This window comes from Tachysurus fulvidraco, chromosome 15 (assembly GCF_022655615.1).
Source record: "Tachysurus fulvidraco isolate hzauxx_2018 chromosome 15, HZAU_PFXX_2.0, whole genome shotgun sequence".
Lineage (NCBI taxonomy): Eukaryota > Metazoa > Chordata > Actinopteri > Siluriformes > Bagridae > Tachysurus > Tachysurus fulvidraco.
Genome location: NC_062532.1, coordinates 15,784,630 through 15,805,494, shown reverse-complemented (window position 1 = coordinate 15,805,494; position 20,865 = coordinate 15,784,630). Strand labels below are relative to the sequence as shown.

Sequence of the window (20,865 nt, the reverse complement as noted above, 5' to 3'; positions counted from 1 at the left end):
TTTTGACACAAGCAGAAATTTCTTTTGAGCCCAAAGTCATGTATCAGTTGCAGTATTTTACTGTAAAACTCTAAATTGATGATAAAATACATTCAAGTGAAGTCAAGGTCATTTTTAATTTATTTCCATAATAAACAGTGTAATTATTTATAAACAGTTCATTCAATTACATTAAGCATGATCATCAATATGAAGTAAAAATATCCACATTTTTAAAATTTACAAGTATAAGGACATGACCTGCATTTTCTCCATTTTTTTTTACTTACTTCAAATGAAACCATTTTTGATCATGTTTTAGACTGTGATATGTCGCACTTTAGCTTTAAATTACAAAATGTTATCTTACCCCTAGTACATCAATCATTCCCGATTTACAGACAGAAATAACATTTATATACATCCGTACAGCTCAACATTAAGTTACACTTTCAAGATGTGCAAGATTAAGCAAATGTATATACTGCAAAATAAAACCAACAGATTTCCTTAAATAAAATTTCAAGATCAACTAAAAGAGTGCTGGTAATACGTACATCGTTCTGAAACACACAGCTTACTTTACTGAATTACAAAAGTAATTATCTTCTGCATACTCCCTCGTGTCTTTCTTTTCATGATTCCATAAACAACAAAAACGTTCATACACTTCAACAATTCGGTTCGATTCCGTAGCTTATTTAAACGAGTTCAAAACCATGCACATACCAAATGAAGGGAAATTCTTTACTAAAGAATATTTGGCTGATTTAACCGATTTTAAATGTAGTAATAATACGTAAGGAAAATACAGTATGAAACGTTTAACATCTGTTCGTCAGCCTCTCTGTAGTGTAACACCAGGGCATTTAGTAAAATATATGTATAACTATCGGAAGTTCTTAAATACCAATCATTAAAGTGTTCTTAATATTTCTGGAAGTTTCTCATGAAAGTGTTTCATAATTATATTACATTCTAGGTGAAGGCATGATGGATGAAAACTCAGACAGTGACATGATTAAATACATCATACAATCTAAACCTACAGGGGAAAAAAAAATACAAGTTAGCTGCTCAGCGGATTTCCACCATCTTGAAAAAGTTTGGTTCGTTTGCATAAAAAAATGAAGGAAATGATAAAACTGTCCGAGTTTCAAAGTTCTCTCTTTTTCCTCATATTTAATACATCTGCAGACCGCATGATCCTCAAATACTTTTGAAATATTATTTTTTTTTCCTCTTGTGACTTTTGCATTAAAAAAAAATTTAATTAAATATTAAAAAATATTCAAATGAATAATAATCAACATGCTGTTAGTGTGAGATACTGCCCAGTTTGACAAGTGTGTGTGTTTTAGAAGACTCTTCAGGGGAAAATGATGCACCTTACCTCCCTGTATGTATGGATATGGATGTTCCTAGCACTGGACTAATAGTAAAATCCTGACACAAACAGCCACGATGAGCATTTAGCCAAACGGACACACTACATACCTCTGTCCTTTTAGAAAATTTTGTAATGTTAACTTAATTTCAGTAATCATCCCACCATGTTTCTCATCACACGACAAAGTCGACAGGTTTCTGCTTAAGATACAATAAATTGTAGGCCACCATTAGAAAATGTACAGTCAAAACTTTGTGCAAAAATATCTTTAGCTGTGAGTGCTGCTCTTATTTCAAAAGCTAGTTCTTAACAACAGATAATTATGACACGTTCAGCACATAAAATGTAGTGTTTTCGATCTAAAAGCCAAGTACCGTAAGAGAAAGTTTGCACAACGGTGCAGGAGCCTATTGGCCGTGATCTGTGAAAAGATCGGCTCAGCCGTCCAGTGGAAATGTCAACAAAACTTATATGAAATATCCACACAGAGAGAGAGAGAGAACAGAGAAATGATTCAGGAAGCGCTTTAAAGACTTAAAGCATGTCGAGCATGATAGGTTCCTTTACTTCCACAGACTCAGGCGGTGCATGGAGATCACTATCAGGGGTCAAAGACAATAATGCTTAATCTCCTGAAGTGTAAGAAGAGAACAAAAATAGAGGATGTCGATGCCAGTGATTTACTCTGTGATTGTGCAGTTTTTCTTCAGTAACGTTGCCTGAGAAGCTCATCACAGCCTTCAAGGCAAGTGTCTAAATTCTCATTAACACTTACAAAATGTGTCCTTTAGCCCAAATACTGCATACAAACAAGTCATCAGTCTTTCTCTCCATCTTCACTGCTTCCTGAGCAAAAGAAACCAAGACAGATTATCATGGGCAGAGATTCGCAATATTACATAAATCCAAGGCAAATATTGGGCCTCATTTATCAGGCTTTTAGCAAATCTGCCTATTTTTTTTTTTTTTTAGACAAGATTTACAAAGTTTCACCGAATAGCTAATAACTTTAATTTAATGTGTGGTGTATATAATATAGCAGTCACCAATTAATGATTAGATTCGAAGCAAGTACCAGAGACTAATAAATGATAATGAATGACTAACACTATATTTCTTGTGAATTCTGCTGTGACTCATTATGAACACACTAGGTCTTATCTAGCTTGAGTCATGAGACCCCATGTTTCTTTGCTCTTCTGGCTGAATGTTAACCCGCAAGTGTGACCGTCTCACCTCCTTGTTCGATGTCCGAGTCTGTGAGGTGGGTGAGGGAGAAGCTGGCGATGTTTGCTGGAGAGATGGAGAAGCGGGAGTACGTGGTGGAGCTGCTCCAGCTCTGCTCTGAGGAGCGGCTTGCAGGGGGAGGGGAGAAGTATGCTGTCGTGGCCTTGTTTGAAGTCTGATCACTTCCTGACTTAGCTAGAAAGGAGGGGTCTGGAGAGAAGTCATCGTCCCACTCGAATGCACCACCTGTGAAGCAAAGTTATATTTTTCAGGACTTTAGGTTAAGGAAATGTTTTGCAAACACAAACATTACTAATAGATCATAAGGATTTATGTATGAATTTGTCTTCACTGCCGTTACCTTCTTCATCTGTGGAGCTTTCTGAGTTGGGAAATCTGTTTAGGTAACTGGAGGAGGCCGACGGGCTGCTAAACTCAGACACCTGGCTGTTGGAGCCTGAGATATGCTCTCCAAGCTCCTTTGTTGGGGTTTCCTGTTTGGATAGGAATTAGATTTTTGGTCACTGTGCAAAAAAAACACATTTCTAATCAATTTGTATTTTACTTTTAAATTCTTTGTAGCTAGTTTTTGTGTGTGGTGGTGTGACTTTCTATTAGTCTTTCTATTATTTTTATTATATGTAATAACCCTGTCGTGAAACTGCCTACTGTTAAACTCCCTGCAAGAAATGATATATTTGTGTGTGTGTGTATTTTATATATATTATACCTGGTCAAAGAGGTAAACGGTGACATCATCAAAGAAGGACACTGCTCTTCTGTTTTCTGTGTTAATATTCGATGCTGTTGTGGATTTATCCATCTGGAGCGATTTAGGTTTTAACAAGCTCTTGAGGTTGCAGGCGTTGCTGTTGTCGGACACTATTACAGGAACAGGATGCTCGACGTCATCCTCGCTCTCCGAGCTGGAGCTGTGCAGTCTGTATGCACGCATGTCATCGTCTGAATCATCACTGTTCTCATCCTCCTCATCAGCCTCCATGCCGTCTTCTGAACCTCCAGTCACCGTAGCTCCTTCTAGCTTTCCAAGGAATCTTCCTTCCATATCAGGCTCCTTTTTCTTTGGGCCTTCCCCATAGGTCCTCACCAGTTTTGCATGGACTACATTTTCGGCTGAAGGCGTTACTGAGGTAGAGAATGTGTCTTCATGAGCTTCAGGTTTAAAACTGGAATGAGGTGGATATGTTAAGAGTTCAGAGAAGGATTCCAACCGCTCTTCTTTCCGAGTTAGATCAGATGCTGGCTTTTCTTCATCCGAGTCGTCTTCTTGACTCAAGACGTTCTGTCTGGACGCCTTTACGCCAGCATCGATTTTAGGACCAACATGTATTTGCTGATCATCAGATGCTACAGTTTCTGGGAGAGATGAATGCCTTTCTGTTGACGCACTCATATGATCGTTCCCAACCCAAGGAGATGCATCAACACGAGTTCCACCGCTGACATCGTCGCTCTTCTTATCCAGTTCTTCATTGTCAGAGAAGTAAGCAGAGTCTCTGTAGCTTCCACCAACAGGTGCATCACCAATTTCTTGGTGCAGACCATCTCCATTTTCCTGAACATCAGGTACACTGTCCACTTCAGACACTATTATTTCTGGAGGAGTCAGCGTGGCAGCAGCATGCACTTCTTTAGCAGTATTTACATTTTCCTCTGAGACATCGTCTGTGCTTGGTTGAGAATTCCACTCGGGTGATTCAATGTTCTCTGTTTCATATCCACTGTCTGCAGGTCTGTAAGGTGGTTGGAGCTTATGATTGAAATGATCCAGAGTTTTCCCATGCCCCAACTCTCTATGCATCTCTAACCTCTCTAACGAATCAGGGGTTTCTGCTGAATTCCCAAGAACTGGTAAAGTAAATGAAATGCTGTCCTCCAGAAGGCTGTCCTGGCTGATCTGGTCCAAACAAGAGTCTAAGATCAATGGTGAGGATGTATCCTGAGAAACATGGTTGTCCACAAAACATTCTTCCTGAGCTTCTTGTAATGGAGCCTCTTCGATTTTGCTGAGAACATCCCCATCTGAAAGAATTTCACTGAAGGAGTCACTACTTGTTAAGCCTTCAGTTATACCACTATCTACTATTGAAGATTCATCTACAGGAGAAGAGAGCTGGCTCTTCTGATTAGAACACTCTACTACAATTGCTTTGTCCTGGCTGTTCTCCTCAGAGACAGTGAGGCATTCTTCAAGGCCAGAGGTATTGGCATTTGTGCACAAATTGTCTGTGGTGGCAAATTCATCATTAAACTGATGACTATTGGTCGGATTTAAAACAGCGATCTTGGCGCTCTCAGAGGTAGACTCAGAATAAATCCAGCCATCTAATTGATCAGTTTCCTTATTTGAAGAGCCAGTGATTTCTGGCATCTGGTTGCTACAGGTTTCTTCCGATGAGAATATATCTGAAGGCACCAGTGTTTCACTTTCTTTTAAAGGTGATAGGAAATCTCTTAAAATTGGATTTACCAAGTCCAAGAATTCCTCCCTAAGCTGTGCAGACGTTACTACAGGTTCTGAGGAGTCACCAGTACCATTCAAATTATTTGCAGCATCAACATCATCAAACAGGCTTAGCGCTACATCTGTTGCCTGTATGTCTCTGGACTCTGGAAGTACAGAGCTCTCTTTAATTAGGCTGTTTTCTTTTAGGAATACAAAGTTGTCAACCAGTTTCTCTGTGTTTAGAAGCTTTATTACATCTGCATTCCCTCCATCAAAGTCTCTTGAATGAACAGCTTCTTTTTCTATACCAAAGAAAGAAGTGCTCAGACTTTCATTTTCCATTGTGCCCTTGGTGTCTCCATGAAAAGTCTGAATCTCAGGAAGCTCCATGAAACCACTTCTGAAAGAATGAGGTTCCTCTGATTTTGAATCTTTCTCGCTGAAAATGTCTGCTTGGTAAGGACTCTCATGTTCACTTGAGGACCATATATGGCTGTCTTGAAGAAACGAGTCTTTAGAGTCTATGCTCTGATGAAAGAAATCTGCATCTGTGCTAGACTCGTCTAACTTGACGTCCTGCAAGATGAAGTATTGCTCCTTGTTTGAAGCAGTTGCTCCCTCAGCACTCTGACTATCCATGACTCCAAGGACACTTTCATCTTGCTCCTCTAACTGAATGTAGTACTCGTTCCCAGAGTGTCCCTCTCTTGCATCAAACACTGGCAAGGTCCCTGGGACTCTTTCGGCCTCTGGTTTAGTCTCGGGAAAGTGAGCCTGGATGTCTTGCTGTGGCACTGGAAAGAACATGCTGTGATAGTTGAGAGTTGTTTCCATGGAAGACCGAGTGTGGCTGTCATAGTGGTCAAGTCTTGCAGCTTCCCATACATACTCAAAACTTAGACCATGACTCGTCTCCGTCACAGTGAGTAACTCATCCGGTTCTCGGCCATCGTCAAACTGCTCTAATATGGGGAAGGATGAATGGCTGACAGTAGTCTGCCGGGCGGTAGGATTAGGCTTCAGAGAGCTCCAACGTTGCTCAAAGTCGTCTTCGATTTCTTTTTGCCCCTGCATCCGGAGGTAGGTGAGCAGCCGGTGAATCTCCTCAGCTGTGGCCCTTTTGTCTGCAGGAAGCCAGCAAAACTGCAGTACCTCGTACCTGCAAAATATTTCAATGAAATTAGCCTCAATTTTAAACAAAACTGTAGAAAAGCACATACATTCTTCCACTCACAGACAGCTGTGACAGACTTACCATCTTTCTGAGTAAGGTAGATCGAGGTGAGGCTTTAGGAGTTTGATCTGTTGATCTCGGATGACATGGTGAAGTACCTCTTTATCTGACAGATGTGTATAAGGATGTGTTCCCCTCTCAAACAGTTCCCATAAGGTCACACCCAAAGCCCTGAAAACAGAATTCTATTTTCACTACTGAAATTTTGCAACACTGAGCTATAGTACTGACATGCATCAGTGACACTACTAAATAATAACTCAAATATTAACTAAAATATAAATGTAGATATTCATAGATGAATTACACATTGTACTTTTTCTAACCACTTACAGTACCATATAATATTGTGGAACAGTCACAGCTTTGAAACAGTCCAGTCAAAATTCCCCAGCCTGTTTTGTCCTCTCAGTTTATGTTTATGAGTCAGAAATTGTAGCATCATGTGACGATGTAACCAGAAAGCCATCCATCCTGAATTTAAAATCTTTTTTTTTAAAGCAGTGATATCCAATTCCCTTGAAATTTGTTACTGCATAAACGATAGTGAATTGTTACAAGGGTGTTAATGTAAACCTAGCAGTGAACACGTTCTGATACAACAGTGTGAAAGTGAAAATGCTGTGACATACGGCTACGTATGGTGACCCATATTCAGAATTTGTGCTCTGCATTTAACCCATCCAAAGTGCACACAAACACGCACACACACACTTTATGCCACACACACACACACTTTATGCACGCACACACACACTTTATGCACGCACACACACACTTTACACTTTATGCCACACCATTTATGCCATTTATGTAGCGCCACCTGGGGAGCAGTTGGGGGGTTCGGTGCCTTGCTCAAGGGTACCTCAGTCGTGGCCGGCCCGAGACTCGAACCTACAACCTTAGGGTTACGAGGCAGACACTCTAACCATTAGGCCACGACTTCCCCCGTGTGGTGGTAGAAATGAAAATAGTGATGCCCACAAGTAATGTACGCTAAAAATACCTACCAAACGTTACCAGGCTTAGTTTGTTCGGATGTTATCACACCTCCGTGCAATTCACCTACGAGCTCCGGTGCGAGCCAACGCAAAGCTACACACTGGTCCTCCTCTGTGGTGATGTAGTCCTCCTAAAAATAAGACCACCAAATATGCAGTTCAAAATAAATCGAGGTTACATATATTCAACCAAAATATCCTTGTGGCATCAAAGAAAAATTCAAGAAAAAATGTTACACATTTACGCTTTTATAATATAATAGTAATGTTACAAAAAAATCAAATGGGGCTAAATATAATTGTGAATATTAAAGTGCCTAAGTTTATAGTGTCCTGTGGTTGTGTGTGTCTTGAGGAGAAAAGAGAAACTCACTTTAAATCTTGAGGAGCCAATGCCATAATCTCCTATTTTGACAGTCATGTCTGTTGTAAGATAACAGTTCCTCAAGGCCAAATCACTGTAAAAGGAGAAAGCACAAAAAACAGAAATTGTCAAGCAAATTAGAGGTTCTTCACACTCGCAATTTAGCAAAACTTTAAAATGGCACACCATAAACAGTTAACTAGCCATTCAAAACATGTACAATGCTACACTACATGATGCTGGGGTGCAAGCTGCTGTTGGTAAAACATTTTTTTACTGAGTACATTATACATTTGTGGCATTTGGCAGACACCCGTATCCAAAGCGAATTACATTTTTATCTCATTTTATACAACCAGCACTGGTGGCTTGGTGGACCAGGGATACAAAATCTAAACCTGTTGACCAACACCGTAACCGATGAGCTACCACATCCCACATTATGTACACCGCGGTATGTGAAAACACTGACAAAGCCCAGAGCAAAGCCTTCAAACCGTTTGCAAGCTAAGAAAGACAATTACGAGACAATGACTCAGACTCAAATAATATTTTTTTTGTCAATATCTTTTACATCATCTTGTAGCTGAAACGGTCATCCTAAACAATGTGGTTTCTAGGCAACCAAAAATATGGCACGCAGGACATTTGAGCTTTTACTTTCCCAGTAAAAATCGCTGATGCTGGAACTTTTCTCTCTCACTCATGCAGCACCATCATATTGTTCCCAGGGAAGAACTATGCTCAGAAAGGTAAGGAGACATATGGTGGCTCATTCAGCGTGAGCTCTTATGATCATTGGGGCTCTGATTACAGTCTGCCTCTGCCACTGTCTCTAAATGCAAGTTCCAGGATTGCAAAGAGACTCTTTCACCTCGATGCAAAAACATCGCTGACACTAGTGGTCCTCGCTTGAACTGTGAGGGGCTGCTGTCAGGACCACTGAAACGAGTGTAAGTTAAACGTACTGACATTTCAGTCACTGTATTCTGCCCGTGTCAAATGTCCTTCTTACAGACGATTATACAGTCACATAGAGACATAAAAGCCATAAAGCATTTTTTTGGGTCATACATGGCAAATCTAAGCAGGACTACTGCTCAGTTTGCATACAGCCTGTAAGACAGTAGACAAATAACTGCAAAGCGGTTCCAATGAACCTGAATATCCAAAGATGTTCCAATCCTCCTGAACTATTCAGAATGACTATTTCGTAGTTAAACTGGTGCTACCTGTTGCTCTCTCATCAGCCTGTAGTTGTGAGGAAAGAGTGCGATCTTTTAAGTTGCTTGGGGTTCCTGTTACACGGCTTCCCTTTCACATCACTAAAGCCGGACGTAAAGCAGTAGCCCCTGTGGGATTCGCAAGCAGATTCTTGCAGTAAATCGACTTTGTATCCAAAAAGCAAAGAGCCATATTTTTCGCCAGTACACAGTACTTAATTTCTAAATCTTAAATAATCTCTGTGATAAGTTGTAGTGGTGACAACCATTGCCCAACACACACACACCCCCAAAATATAAAAGGGATCCGTTTACATTCAAATTGCAGAATCATCAGGTCTCTGTGCAGAACGACAGATGACACCCAGCAATCCCTAGGAGCTGTGTAATTGGACTCCTTTGCATGTATTCTGAGCATGCAAAAGACAGCCCCAGCCTTACTTTCATCAGACACCATGCTGGGTAAAAATTTAAGTGAAACGATGCCTTTAATGGAAATTAACCTTTTTGTTTGTTTGGGATTTTTTTCCAAAAAGGTTAAGATACAATGGAAAATATGTAACGGGGAGGTCACTTGTCTGTGTCACTTCATTGTACCACAAGTTGTATGTGTTTTCTGACTGTGTGAATGGGTCAGGAATAGAAAAAGAACCTGTGCAGGAAGTTGTGCTTGTGCATGTGAGTAAGTCCAGCAGCAATCTCACAGGCCATCTTCTGCAGCTGCAGCAGCTCTCCATTCCTGTACAGCCATTCGTGCTGAGTAACGTAGCTTCTCAGATCTCCCTGCACAGCAACCACAAATCAGACATTATAAATGCATATTGATTCCACTGCAGCACTGCTACAAGAAACATTCACTCACATAGAATTAAAAAGTCCACTTGCTCATATGTTGAGACTGCACAAAGTATTCACTGTGAAATCTGCAGGTGTTTTACTTAGAGTTGGCCACTGAGGGGCAGCAATCGCTCTCTGTACAGCTACTTTTACTGCTGCACAGGGACAAGAACCAAATAAGGGAAAGGCAGTTTAATGGAGTATGCTATATGCTGTGTCACAGCAATTTAAAAATAAAAAGAGCAGTGGTCAGACTGGCTTGCATGCTCTGGGGCTGTTCCTCTGGGTCAGGTTTCTGGACCCACAGGCAAAAGACCAGTTTAGGAGACGAGAGCAGCTCAGACATCTTCTGGTGCCAGCAGGGAAATAAGCCAGGGTTAAACCATTTGATTATGTATTAACTAATTAATGCAAAATCATAAAACCTCTGAGAATTATCACAATATTAGAAATGTAAACATTTTGCAAATATAACTTAACATGAAATTAAATGTACCCCTTAAATATACATTAAATTATAGTGACAATAAATTTTGTAATATGATCCATTTTAAATGCGTAGAAATGACCCTCTGGTTGAATATAATAACGATGGTAAATGGTCATTTTTTGCGTACAAGCTGTAATCGAGCAACATTTTTACCATGAGAGCGGAAATAAAAACCTACATACTCCTGGCAATATAACAGAACAGTGATTTTAACATGCAAATCTTAAACACCTGCTGTTGGGGGAGTCTGGTTTTAAAGGTCAAAATTGTCACCCACAGAATGCAGAGGCAGCGACACTGCACCCACTGCTACACCCATATACAATACATTAGAATCTTTCAGCAAAACTGTCAAGCCTGGGACTGGCTCAAGGAATGATGGCTAGCTTTGTTTACATGCAGGCTCAGCTGCTTTCCAGGACTGCCCGATAACACAGCGATGCTCCTTATTCTTATAGATATATAATAGTCCACATATGGTGCCATATGCATCTTGTAACATGTTGCCTCGCATTCAAGCAGAGTACGCTCATTAAATAACACGTGGCGTACACGTGGCGTACAAGTGGATACAGTTGATAATAAACAGGTTGACGTAATTACAGAGCCATTGATGGCTGACTGTGAGAGAAACTGTGAGTAGTTAGCATAACTGCATGTGCATAATGCTTCACTGAGTGAAATCTTGTTTCACTGTCAACAACTCCTCACACGTTTCTGTCAACAACAGACAGGGCAAACGCATAAACAGTGTTCAGCTGTAGTTTAGACTCTAGCACATTACTTATACCAAAGATCTGCTAACTGCCAAATCAACTCAACTTCTCAGCTAAACGATTGTGTTAATGGGAATACTACACCGGTGTGGAAATTCTACACCACTCTAATCTGTAGCCAAAAACCAAAGGGCTAATAAACATACCATAAACACTAAATGCTAAATTACTCCGAGCAATTTCATAATCCTGTAGCTTATAACGCATTAAACCATAAGCATCGATTATAAGAATGACATACAACATATTTTACTCCCTTCATATAATATAAAGCAATATATAAATATATATTAATGACATTCCGTGGTCGTAAATTCCTCAGTACATACACATGCGTGTGTTGCCATACATACGAACATGCTTACATACAAACGTGCACAGCGGCCCCTGAAGACAGCCTTTACAGGAGAGACTGTCACTCAGTCGGGCGGCAACTGGCATTCTGTAAAGCTGCTCCGATTGCACCTCACAGTTATATTTCTGTCTAAAATGCTATGAGTCAGGGTTACCAATAGTTACCAGTGTGACAAACAGCAAATAACCCATAGAGTACTCTCAGAACAAAAATGCCATGGGAAATTATATATTTATATATAGATTATACAGCTTGATTTAGGTTTTAAGAAACCTCGTCTGTGAGGAGGTGTGAAGTTTAAAAGGGATTCATTATGATTTATTAACTGTTTAAATTAAACAGAATAATAGGAAAAATTAAGAGTAAGCTGTAATGTAATGATGTAACATACAGAATATTAAAGTGATTAACACTTTCAGTTTTGATTATAAGCTGATTATTATTATATATTACGTTCATATCATTAACAAAAAGTTAAGCTAATCATCTGGAATATCTCAAACTCTTGCCTCATTGCCTCCTGGTTTATAGGACGACATCCTTTAATGCTACATGTACCTACACTGGGCTCCCTCTGGTTGCCTGAGAGCAGAACAGATCAGAATTCGTGCTAGATGGGCAGCTCAGGGACGAGCAGCTCCATAGAAAATGCAGAATACATTATGCAACACTGGGCCTCAGTGAGCTCATGCTGGCCCTGAGGGACACAGAGGCTGGCTGGATGCCATCCACCTGCTTTGGCCCGTGAGGACTTCAGCCCCAAGAGCTGCCGTGTCTCACCGCTGGGCAGGTGCTCCCAGTGTACCCTGCTAACCGGGCTTTACAGCTCACACCATCCTAACGAGGTCCTCTTTGGCTTCACTTAGCCCAAGAGACAAACTGCAGCCAATCCAAGGGAATACCGTGGCAAAGACAGTGCTTTCATTTGGCAAAGGTCTGTTTAGACTGAAGGATAAAGCATGTGGTATGGTCATCAAGTCAACTACTATTATCATGACAACTGCCAGTGTATGTGATTCCTTGCGCTATTCATTTAATGCTCATGATCTGCAGATTAAAATGATGCATAAGAAAACCAAAAAAAAGCCCTTTTCTTTTTCAATAACAATGCTGATACCAAAGCCTTATATATCTGCCAATGTCAATACCCATCCATTGTTTTGTTTTTTGTTTTTTTTTAACATTTAAATCTAATAAGCTTTAAAATTACATTTACTTGATATTTTTGGAAGTATTTTAATTTAAAAGAAAATGTTAACTAAACTAACTTGCAAAAAACACAGGATTTTTTTATTGAGTTAAACTTTCACTTACATGGCCATAAAAAGCCACTGCACTAAAATCAGCTAAGCAAGGGAAAAATATATATATTTATTTATCTACCTGACTGAGAAGTTACAAAGTCATTAGCACTTTAAGTTTAAAGGGTTCCCCAGAGGTTAATAGCAGTGTTTATCTCATTGTATAACATTACATAATCAGCTCTGGCTCAGACACTGGGTATAAGATACCCAAATAAATGCAGCGAGTTTATTTATTCCAGAACCTGAAACTTGAAAGAATACCAGATTGGTCATATCTACAGCAAAAAGTTGTTTAGATTTGGTGGGATTTTCCCTAAGAGGCCATTACTTTACAAGGAAGCACTGAAGTCCTGTCTGAGATGTGACACATGCACATGCTGCAGGCTGTGTTTCACAGCAACTTGTAAGCGAGGCAATAAAATGCACCAGCACAGCAAGAAGGAAGAGCGACAGTGGCGGTAAATGAAGCCCGTTGCTTTATTGGGCTATGAGGGAATCAGAGAACTGCCTCACGGAGCTATGAATCTCGGATCCCTGTCTAGCTCAAGAAGCATGTCCATAAATAGGTCAAGAAAAACAGAAAAATAAATCACACAGAAAGGAGACATCCATTCATTCGTATGAATCATCCTTATACATCAACCTTCACCCAGAAACTAGGTGCAAAGTTCAAGACAGTAAATAATACGTTGGGAATTATACAACCAGTGCATTAATAAACAAGCATCATATTTTTATACTGATACAAAGAGAATGTGTGAAAATCTGCTAAAATAGATTAATTTAGGGGGGGAAAAAGACAACGTGTTAAACTTACCAGGTCAGTGTACTCAAAGACAAGCAGGAAAGGAATCGCCTCAACACACTGCCCAAGGCAATGCAATATATTTGGGTGCCGGAGAACCCTATAAATGCACACATTTGAATAAAATGGCTTGCCTTAATGTCTTACTTGTAATGGTTTAAACTGACCCCTTGATTACCAAAGCAATGTAATAATATTACAGGATGACAGATGGTGCTATTAACACACAGACAATTTATCATTTATACAAACATAATAAAAAAATTGTTTTAGCTGCATTAATAAGTGTATTTAATAACATAAACCAATTTATACTAAGACTTTTGTATTCCCTTGAATAAAATAAAAAACTATAAGGGGAAAAGGAATAAGGCTCTAACCTGTATGGATCTCCCTGCTGAAGGAAGTCATTCTGTTCTTTGGAGCTGGCATTGGCCTTCAGTTCTTTGACCACCACTCTGGTTATGCTGGGGTCTGAGTAGATGTCACTGAGCAAAACCTGTACGGGAAAAAAAAAAATTTTGTACTGTAAAAATCAAAGAAATTGTAATAGTCATCATTCTGTCAGTCATTATAGCAATTCTAGCATTCTAGCAATGATGCTTGCATTTTCATGGCTCAGTTCACACCGACAGGTGAGAGCATGATAATGTATTTACAATGTCACACTCTCCCACACATCACACTCCAGTCCAAGTCCAGTAGAAGGAGAGAGAGAGTATCAGTGTCTTGATTCACTGGCACAAATGCTGACAGACCGGATTTGAGGTTGGCTTACAGAAACACACTGAATAAAAATCCACATGCTCTCATATATAACTTTTTTAATCAAGCTGCAACAAACTACCACTTATTCGCAGTGATCTATGGGACGACAGCTAGCTGTTGTTGCACAAAGAAAGGGTGTGTCAAGTGCATTCTTGCGATTTCATCACTGAAATTGCTCTTCCCTGGGAGAGGTTTGAAAAGGTTATGCAGCTGAGTCTAGAGGTAAGCACACTTCAGATACACACGCCCCTACAGTGTGGACTGTAAATAGAAGAACTTGTACCTTGCCAAACCAGCCGCTCCCAATCTCCTGAATGTAACTTAGAGTGTGTCGCGCTACATGTGGGCCTGTCGAGGCGTCTAAAAAGCAAAAACAAAAAGAAAGTGTATTCATCCGTCCAACTAATTAACAGAGTAGAGAAAACTTAACACATGATAGCTGGCAGATTTATATGTGTAACATGCTTATGACATTTCAAATCCATGAAATGTATGACTTAATGGTAGTCTATATAATCTATATAATGGTAGTAAATGAAATGTTTACACGATATGTTAACTGTTAATGCATAGTCAGGGATGGACAAATCAGTATCCAGGACGAAGAGATGCGTCATGTTATTGGTGTTTTATTTGTCAAAGAACTAGGTTCAAAAACCAGAAAAAGCAAAAAAAAAAAAAAACTACTCCTTACTGACGTTTGCCAATAAACGGTACAGCTGTTTAAACTTAATGCTTTCCACGGAGGTATGATACACCTCAATGCTGTAATTACAAGTCTCTGCTATACCACACAAATCAGTTGTTGATCTGGTTGAAGGTAGGATGTTTTTAATTAGAAGAGTAATTAACATGCACTTTTCTGAATCAGGAATGTGGAAACACTGACGAAAATACAGAAAGCTGGCTACAAAACTCTGGATTAAACAACACACAATCTTCTTGCAAAATCCTGCTTGTCTTGCAGAAAATGAAGACACTATCTAAATTAGAAGAAAAAAAAAAGATATTTTACATGACTTGAGGTAACAATACGATAACTAATAACTGATACTTTCCTCAAGGAGATTTTTGAGGGTACAGATGTATGACATGATCATATACATTGTTTGTTTTCCTCAATTCTATAATCATGCTCTTTCATAGCTAACCAGACCTCCAGATGATATTACATTACACACTGGCCTGTACGTTCCCAGTGGGGCAAATTGATCTGGTGCCTTTATAGCACTTTTAATATAAAAGGCTTAAAACAGTTACATTTTTTTTGCATGATTGATGGACCTTTAAGCTAAATATTACAACACACTGCTGATGTGAAAAATAGAAGTATGGTTTATTTGCTGCTGAATGTATATTGGAGATGAGCTGGATATAAAATCTGTTCTCTTTGTAAAGAGACAGGTTAGCCTCAGTCTTCTAACCTGCTATCCGGGGCAGCTGGAGGTGTGGAGGTCCAGGCATGGGCACCTGTGGCACAGCCAGTGTGTACACCTCAGCTGGAGACTGCATGGATGGGGTGTCTTCTGCTGGAGGGGTAAAGTCAATCTCATCCTCAAAGTTGTCTTCAAACTCCTAAACAAAATATTATGAGTCAGAAATTATGATTTTGCATTTTGGTTTGGATTGTTTGTTCTGTAATTCTGAATTTATAGAATTGTGAAATTGAAATGGCAAGAATAATAATACTGAAAGGCTGCGTTTATGACTACAGGTGTATACAAAATACTATTGCTTATTGCAAAGGGAATTACAAATGACTGCTTTGGTGAAATCACACAGGGCTTAAGTTATTTATGAGAAACTGTTGTGGTTTTTGACCCAGTCAACATAGCATGCAGCCTACCTTAAAGTTGATCTCTCGTTCTTTGCAGCAGGTTACGCAGTTGAATAGCACCACCACAGTAGCCACCAGGACAGACACAGACACAACCAGCAAAAGATTCAGAGGGAAATTCTGTTCATCTGGAAAATCCCCTGCTGAAGCAACACAAAACATAACAGCTTGAAAAGGAACAGTGACGGCTTATTCTTTCATTGATGCATCTTACGATTTTAGTTCCCTTTAAAAGAAAATAACTTTCCACCCAAAATCCTTGGGATAGTTTTAAAGAAAGGTATATATAGAAGGAATAAAGAATGGTATATAACCCTAACATAAAAATGCCGGTAACTCCTGTTTTGACATTAGTTGCACCCCTAGGTTACATGTGAACATGCTGAAATACACACAGCTACATTTTTATTGACATATCAGATGGTATAAAACTGGTTATAGTAATAGCAACCAATCCACAGGTGAAAGACCACCACCACAACCGATGTAAACTATAATCAAAATGTGGGATATGCAAATGACAGGAAGATGGTTACTCCAATCTGTCAGTCAAATGTGTCCTGCTAATGGTTCAGGAAATCTTCTGCTTGAATCAGGTACTTCATACAGCAGTACCTTCATCATATTTTTTTATTTACCATATTTCTTATTTTATCTAGCCACAGAATTAAGACTTATAATATAAAATATCCATATACTTCTTTTTATAATGCAGAATGTGTACCTAAGGCTCGAGTAAAACTGACCAGTTAAAGAAAAACCTCCTTTGTAGAGTTCACTAAAAAAAACACCACAGATACCACAGATAGCCAACGTTCCAGTGAGTACATGAAATCAAATCCAGAGGAAAGACAGTGCTGGTCTTAAATGTTCATGAGCAGAAGTTCATTAATCATTCAGAGACTGTGTGTGAACCTAAATTCAAGTGAACAGGCATTGCAGGTATTGAAAATGCATCCAACAAAGTATTTGAATTTTATATTGATAAATTTTTATTGATATAACTTGTTTCAAGCAGGAGGCACTGTTTTAACACCACTTTCCAAACTATCAGGGTTATTCCTATTAAGAAGTATTAAATGTCCACTTCCGTGTCCACAGATACTGCCATCTATCAATGTCAAATGATCGCACAACAACCCAATAAACATTCTGTCCACAGATCATAAAACGTCACATGCTAGTGACTGATTAACTAATTATGATAGTCACCCTTCATGAAATTGTTCTTGTGGCCTGAACATAAAGAACAACTACTTCACATAATATTTTTGTGAAAAAGCACACAGTGCTGTGAAACACAGCCTGCAGCATGTGCATGTGTCACATCTCAGACAGGACTTCAGTGCTTCCTTGTAAAGTAATGGCCTCTCAAGGAAAATCCCACCAAATTGAAACAACTGTTTGCTGTAGATATGACCAATCTGGTATTCTTTCAAGGTTCAGGTTCTGGAATAAATAAAACTCGCTGCATTTATTTGGGTATCTTATACCCAGTGTCTGAGCCAGAGGATTTAACAGTATTTTTGTCTCTAGTCATCAGAAAGGCCAGGTTGGCTGACACAGCATCAGCTTCGCTCTTTTACCAGATTGTAAATCAGTTACAGTCTTGAGCAAGTCATAATGCAATCATAGTGCAATGTGTCACAAAGACATATGTGGTATAAAAGGAAAGAAGCAAATAAATATTTTGAAACTGGCACCATGGAAAAAATACAAATCTTTCATTGGCTTCATGATTAATTAACAGCACAAAGCATCAACTCTCCATAAGTTCCTATTAAGAACCAGAATCAGTGGAGAGCTGACGACTAGTGAAGACTAAAGATTAAGCAAAAAAAAACTAAACTAAAATGTTATGGCTAACAAAACGTAAAGCTAATTAAGTACAGTAAAATAGACTTAAGGGAAATGAGCAAGATCCTTGAACAAATATAGCCATAATATAAGTAGTTTTTAATGAAACTGTGCCATTTTGCTAGCCATTTGTTTGTGGACACCTGCCCAGTTTCCTCTTCAGCTGATCTGATCTGAGTTTCTTTACCATTTTCTTTACACATGAGTGAACACTGAGCTTTCAAACATCTATAAAAACTACTTTACTGCTGTAATAAAGACTATAAATACTGCATGGCTTTTCCACCAAGTATCTGTTTTTCAAAAAAGCGCAATATTTAACTTTCAATACTCTTTAGAAAAGTAATTATTCTCTTTTGTCCACTCTTAGAACTGTCAAAAGCTATTATTACAGCTTTCTATATAATCCCTTTCTCTGCATGCAAAAATTTCTCACAACAAATGCACTTATACATTGCAATATAGGTGCAGTTTTTGAACACATCATTATGTTATATTAACAAAGGTCATAGCACCCCGTATGTTTCTCTATTGAATAGGATTCGAGAGTGAGTGTTGTATGTCACTGAGACAAAACTGTGTTTTTGGAGAAGCAAGAAAATCCTATATCTAGAACATGTCTTGTTGTTATATACACAATTGTGGAACCACTAACTAACTGAAAAATGCCAATGTGAGCATTTACTTTACAGTAGATGGGTAAGCATTTCGACTCAAGGCCACAATCTGAAATCATAGCTAACGACTAGCTGTCAGGGTTGTATTTAAAAAAGACTACAGGTTACAGCAGCATCCCGTGAAGTCCAAGGTTAATGTCACTGACCCGTGAATGTTCTCATAATCCTGTGCTGCTTCAGGCTCAACTAGTAAAATAGCAATGACTCCATCTGGGACACAACTATAACTCAAAGTGCCAGTGCGTCATAGCACCATAATGTAATGAGCAGTGTTGACTGTTGCCCTCGCTTAATCACCAACATCATCCCTGTCATTGTGCAGTTCAACTCTTATCCTGAAAAGTAAATGACTTGTTCTTAATAGCTGGCAAGTACTTACACTATTTATCACATCACTATTTATCACATTCCGAGCACATTTACAGAGACAAGAAATCAATGTAAGGAAAATAATCAATAATAAAAGAAAAAAGAAAAGAAAAACAATGATGGAGTGGTGTGTGATGCAGCCTTGAGTGAAACAGGAGTCCCAAAGTCTTTTTAAGACTATAAGACACCTTATAATTTTTGCCATTTACAATTACATTTAATGCTGTAAACCTTCCATGAGACAGGTTATTTCCTGTTATTGGTTGTGATGTAGTCTACACACGCCTTGTTTTACATTAGGAAGCAACCGGAAAATCTTCTGTCCTTAAGAGTTTCCAGTGATGGAAAATTTACTGACCGTTACAAAGACACCTGACACTCCTTCCATACATTATAAATAAAAGTCTTAAAGAAAACATCACTGTAATATTTTGAAATTTTGAATCTTTTTATTAGATACACTAGATTATTTGGCACATCTGCTATACCAAACAGCTCCCTGTGAATACTACAGAAATGCTAACATAACAGAAAGTAACGTAATAAGTACATTAATTCGTGTGAACCTGGGATTCGATTTATACCCGCCACTACAGTCAGTACTACGAGTAAACACGTTTAAACGACACGTCCCGAACAATCAGATTTGAGAATTTAATCGAGCTGGTTTATGAACGCAAATAAAAAAGGTATTCAAACCTCAAACAGCTACAAACTTTACAGTAGTTCTAGCCTAGCTAAAAGATCACCCCCTAACCCCATGCAGTAAATCATTCACAGGTGATAAGGTTGGAATGTAGTATGTTACTCATTACTGTATCTGTGGGTCACAAGTATGAGTTTATAATTTATCCAAACAATTCTGAAAACTTAATATGTAATTTTGATGAATCATATGATGTGATGTGTGGACTGGATGTCCTCAATTTCTACATCAGTCAGCAAAACAGGGAACAGAGAGGGGAATAAAGCAAAAATAAATCACTATGCAATGCAATCACTAAATGATAATGAAGAAGTCTACGTCACTTGATTGTAGCTTAATGTGGAACACTGATGAATGAGTCAAATACAAGGTAAATGTGCTGATTAGGAATAACAGCACCTCTGTAAACAAACAAGGGTCAATGACTAGCAAAATAGCTACAATGACAACCCGTGACTGTTGCTAGCTAGATCGACTAAATGTACATCTCTGACACTGCTGTCAGGTTAGCTCACTTATTGTCCATGTAGTAGGAGTTAGTCGTGCTGTCAGGTGATTATTTAGGGGACATTTGTTAAGCAAAATTAAAGCTTCTCACCTGATTGTGCCTCACCCGGAAGAGGCGCGCCTTCGTACAGCTGCCCGAGCTCCAGAAGCGCCGCTCCGAGTAACAACATCCACACACGGAGGCTAGCCATGGTCCCAGCTCGGCTAGCTCACTAGTCTCCTCTAAACGTCTAGGACACACTAATGTCAAAGTAAATAATACAAAAGAGTCATTTGTGTGTAAAACTACCTACTACTACGGTTCTGTCTACATTCGTCTCGTAGTAATAGAACCCAAACATTTAGCATAGCTAGCTATTAGCATTAGCATTAGCCTGACCATCAACAGTGCAGCTAAGCGGTGCTACCCGAGCTGACGCTAGTTACCGGTACACAGCGGGGTTTTGGTTTTTTTACTCGCTGTCGTCCTTCATTGTTTAAAACACCATAAAGGCTCGTTATATCCCTCGAGGAATCATAATTTCTGCACTTTGGTTTCATAAAATTTAAACGGTTATCGGACGAAAAGAAAATGAAGAGCGTATGGTTAGTTGACACGGTACAGCATCACCTCCTCTTTCCAGCGCCATGTTCGCCCTGGATACGTCACGTGTAACCGTGTGTTTCAGCCAATCAGAGAACGAGGCTGAAAA

General features: G+C 39.1%; 1 protein-coding gene across 6 annotated transcripts; it reads right to left on the bottom strand.

The window, feature by feature from the left end:
- Window positions 1-97: 97 nt before the first annotated feature.
- lmtk2 (lemur tyrosine kinase 2) lies at window positions 98-20,865 on the bottom strand. Of its 6 annotated transcripts, none has more exons than XR_007137880.1 (15): window positions 20,265-20,834; window positions 16,067-16,200; window positions 15,645-15,795; window positions 14,504-14,580; window positions 13,833-13,951; window positions 13,465-13,552; window positions 9,538-9,668; window positions 7,672-7,756; window positions 7,308-7,429; window positions 6,319-6,468; window positions 3,327-6,222; window positions 2,958-3,090; window positions 2,606-2,842; window positions 1,179-2,215; window positions 98-1,143 (listed from the first exon to the last, which is right to left on the bottom strand). XR_007137880.1 is itself a non-coding variant. In XM_027139043.2 (15 exons), the coding sequence occupies exons 2-15, from the start codon at window positions 20,362-20,364 to the stop codon at window positions 2,187-2,189; spliced, it is 4,452 nt and encodes a 1,483-aa protein (XP_026994844.1). In that variant the 5' UTR covers window positions 20,365-20,413; window positions 20,784-20,865; the 3' UTR covers window positions 98-2,186. The 6 variants fall into 6 exon arrangements, 5 of the variants coding, with proteins under 5 accessions (XP_026994844.1, XP_026994845.1, XP_026994843.1 ...); XM_027139043.2 differs by having other exon boundaries at window positions 98-2,215; window positions 20,265-20,413; window positions 20,784-20,865; XM_027139044.2 differs by having other exon boundaries at window positions 98-1,967; window positions 2,145-2,215.

Bases quoted from the DNA above. Each gene is read 5' to 3' on its own strand.
- lmtk2 (XM_027139043.2), bottom strand. From the start codon at position 20,364: ATGGCTAGCCTCCGTGTGTGGATGTTGTTACTCGGAGCGGCGCTTCTG. The intron at 15,796-16,066 runs GTAGGCTGCATG...TATTTTGTTTAG, and splicing joins AACGAGAGATCAACTTTAAG to GAGTTTGAAGACAACTTTGA. The intron at 9,669-13,464 runs GTAAGTTTAACA...GTTGCTGTGCAG, and splicing joins TCTTTGAGTACACTGACCTG to GGAGATCTGAGAAGCTACGT.